The 2,986-nt window shown below is 42.5% G+C and overlaps 1 protein-coding gene across 1 annotated transcript; it reads right to left on the bottom strand.

Annotated features, from left to right (window-relative positions):
* Positions 1 to 573: 573 nt before the first annotated feature.
* LOC116377175 (eukaryotic initiation factor 4A-III-like) lies at positions 574 to 2,808 on the bottom strand. The gene is made up of 5 exons (XM_031838749.1): positions 2,623 to 2,808; positions 2,430 to 2,545; positions 1,176 to 1,283; positions 835 to 962; positions 574 to 759 (listed from the first exon to the last, which is right to left on the bottom strand). The coding sequence occupies exons 1-5, from the start codon at positions 2,791 to 2,793 to the stop codon at positions 743 to 745; spliced, it is 540 nt and encodes a 179-aa protein (XP_031694609.1). The 5' UTR covers positions 2,794 to 2,808; the 3' UTR covers positions 574 to 742.
* Positions 2,809 to 2,986: the final 178 nt, after the last annotated feature.

Raw genomic sequence — 2,986 nt, 5'->3', positions numbered from 1 at the left:
GTTTCAGTTTAAAGCGAGAAAAGAAAGAAAGTGAATAGTTTTGTAAAAGATGGACTTGTAGCTTTTCGGCATTTGTCGGCATTTGTTTGATGAAATATTAAATATTTAGTGATTGTATTTCTTCAACATGTCGAACTGACTTTAACTCACTTCTGTGGTTTTAATCCTGCAGCTCTGCTGTTTTCATTTTCTCAGTATTTGATGTGAAACAATATAAAAAAGACCAAACAGCTTTGTGATTTTTGGTGCCTGTTACTAGTTTTATCCACTTCCGGTTCCCTTTCACAGTAAAATTGTCAAAAATAAAATCTGATGTTTTGAAAGTGAAGACGTTTGAATCTCTAAATATGAAAGAATGGGTCAACTCATGAAAAAACAAACTGTAGCTTTAATAACAATCAATAAGTCTCAGATATTAGGCCTTCAACAACTTCACCGAGACGTGCATTTAAGAAATCACAACACGACATTTTGATTCTCCAACCAACAGTGAGATACTATACTATGACTATACTACACAGAAGAAGTTTATTGACTTATCAATAAAAAGCACTAAATAACGACTTTCAAACATTTAGGTGAAATCAAAACAACTTTATTTACAAAAACAAATCATGTCTTACAGTTGTTTTCACCTCAACAGTGAAATTGAGAAATACACTAAAACTAACAAGAGAAAAAAAACAAATACAGGAGATAACAGGAAGTAAAAGGGGCGGGGCTTCTGAAAATGCATCCATGTTTAGATCAGATCGGCCACTGCAGAGAAGAAACAAAACACATGTTAGCGGGTATTGATTCATAAAACACACGGCTCGCTGTGATTGGTCGTACCGTTCATGGGCATCTCGTCGATCTGGGTGGAGTAATACTGCTCGATGTCACGCAGGATCCGGATGTCGTCGTTCTTCACGAAGTTGATGGCCACGCCCTTACGACCGTAACGACCAGACCGACCAATCCTGAAGGAGGTCAGACATGTTATAAACACACAATGGGATTAGGTCCCGCCCCCCAACGGCCCACCCATCACAGTGATGATGTGGGACTACTTTCTGCTCAGTGATACGTACCTGTGGATGTAGAGCTCTCTGTGGGACTACTTTCTGCTCAGTGATATGTACATGTGGATGTAGAGCTCTCTGTGGGACTACTTTCTGCTCAGTGATACGTACCTGTGGATGTAGAGCTCTCTGTTGTTGGGAAGGTCGTAGTTGATGATCAGAGAAACTTGAGGAACGTCTAAACCTCGAGCCCAGACGTCCGTAGAGATCAATACACGACTGAAACAGATCAATGAATATCAATACACTACTGGGTCCTGGTCTAGGCTGGGTCCTGGTCTAGTCTTGATTAGGAGGCTCCGTGACTGGGTTGGCATAGCGTTAGACTGGTTTGCATCTTACCTCACTGACAGAACTTTTAATGTCTCTGTGGGTGATTTTGTGTCCGTTACCTCTCCACTGTCCTGTGGTGTACCACAGGGCTCGGCTCTGGGGCCTCTGTTATTTTGCCTTTATTTGTTGCCTTTGGGACCAATTCTAAAAAGTTATAACATGTCCTATCATTTATACGCAGATGATATTCAACTCCATCTGTCATTCAAACCCAGCGAGGCCTTCACACCGGATGAGTTTGTCTCTACGATCAGTATGAGTATTGGTCCACTCTTCTCTGCTGCCCACTACAACCTGTGTAATCTAGGGGTAATATTTGACCAATCACTGTAGTTTAACCCCCATGTTAAGCAGCTGTCCAGATCTTGTTTCTTCAGCCTAAGAATTCAGCAAACTGAGATCTGTAGCATCACCCCCGTACTCACATCTCTCCACTGGCTCCCTGTAGCATTTAGGATCCACTTTAAGCTCCTCCCCCTCTCTCACAGAGCACTACACGGTCAGACTCCTACATGACTGAACTACTTCACCCTTATTCACCCCGTGCTCTCAGGTCAAACGTGTTAAATCCCTGTCTGTCCCACGCACTCGCCTAAAGACCCGCAGTGACCCAGCATTTGAGGCAGTAGCACCACGGCGGCGGAAGGCTCTGCCTGCACCTCCACACGTTGCTGATTCAGTGAATTCATTCCACAATCGGCTCAAGATTCACCTGTTCACACGTGTTTAAACTCATGTCTTATGCTGTTATGCCATGTCCTAATCCAGTTTTGTGTCGTCTTAAATGTAAACTTTTGGTCCTTACACGCTTTGTGTTTGTAAGTCTGCTCCTGTTACGCACTTTGTGACTAAATGTCTGTGAAAATCGCTTTATAAATACATTTTACTTACAATCTGGGCCCTGGTCTAAGCTCTGGGTCCTAGTCTAAGCTCTGGGTCCTGAGCTGAACACCTTCATGCTGGACTCCCTCTCTTTCTGAGGCATGTCTCTCTTGTTCTGGGCCCTGGTCTTAGACTAGGTCCTGGTCTTACCTGGCTCCTGATCTGAACTCCTTCATGATGGACTCCCTCTCTTTCTGAGGCATGTCTCCATGCATCGAGGACACGGTGAAGTTGGCCTCTCTCATCTTCTCCGTGAGCCAGTCCACCTGAAACACACACGGACAAATGAAGACTCCAATTCCCAGAAGGCTTTGCTGCAGTGATGTGAGCTGCAGTGACAGACCTTCCTCTTGGTGTTACAGAAGATGACGGCCTGAGTGATGGTCAGCGTGTCGTAGAGATCACACAGAGTGTCAAACTTCCACTCTTCTCTCTCCACGGCAACGAAGAACTGTTTGATCCCCTCCAGAGTAAGCTCGTCACTACGGAGACACGGTAGAAAAACATTATACATACATATACACACACATATATATACACACACATATATATACATATACACATATATACACACACATATATATATACATATACACATATATATACACACACATATATACACACATATATATACATATATACACACATATATATACATATATACACACATATATATACATATATACACACATATATATATATATATA

This window comes from Anarrhichthys ocellatus, unplaced genomic scaffold (genome assembly GCF_004355925.1).
Source record: "Anarrhichthys ocellatus isolate YVR2014 unplaced genomic scaffold, GSC_Weel_1.0 scaffold981, whole genome shotgun sequence".
NCBI lineage: Eukaryota > Metazoa > Chordata > Actinopteri > Perciformes > Anarhichadidae > Anarrhichthys > Anarrhichthys ocellatus.
The sequence above is the reverse complement of the archived record's forward strand: the minus strand, read 5'-3'. Positions and strand labels throughout refer to the sequence as shown.

Coding starts and splice junctions, on each gene's coding strand:
- LOC116377175 (XM_031838749.1), bottom strand. CDS start 2,793: ATGTATAATGTTTTTCTACCGTGTCTCCGTAGTGACGAGCTTACTCTG. Junction 1,284..2,429: donor GAGTTCAGATCAGGAGCCAG/GTAAGACCAGGA, acceptor GATCTGTTTCAG/TCGTGTATTGATCTCTACGG. Junction 963..1,175: donor AGAGAGCTCTACATCCACAG/GTACGTATCACT, acceptor GACCTCCTTCAG/GATTGGTCGGTCTGGTCGTT.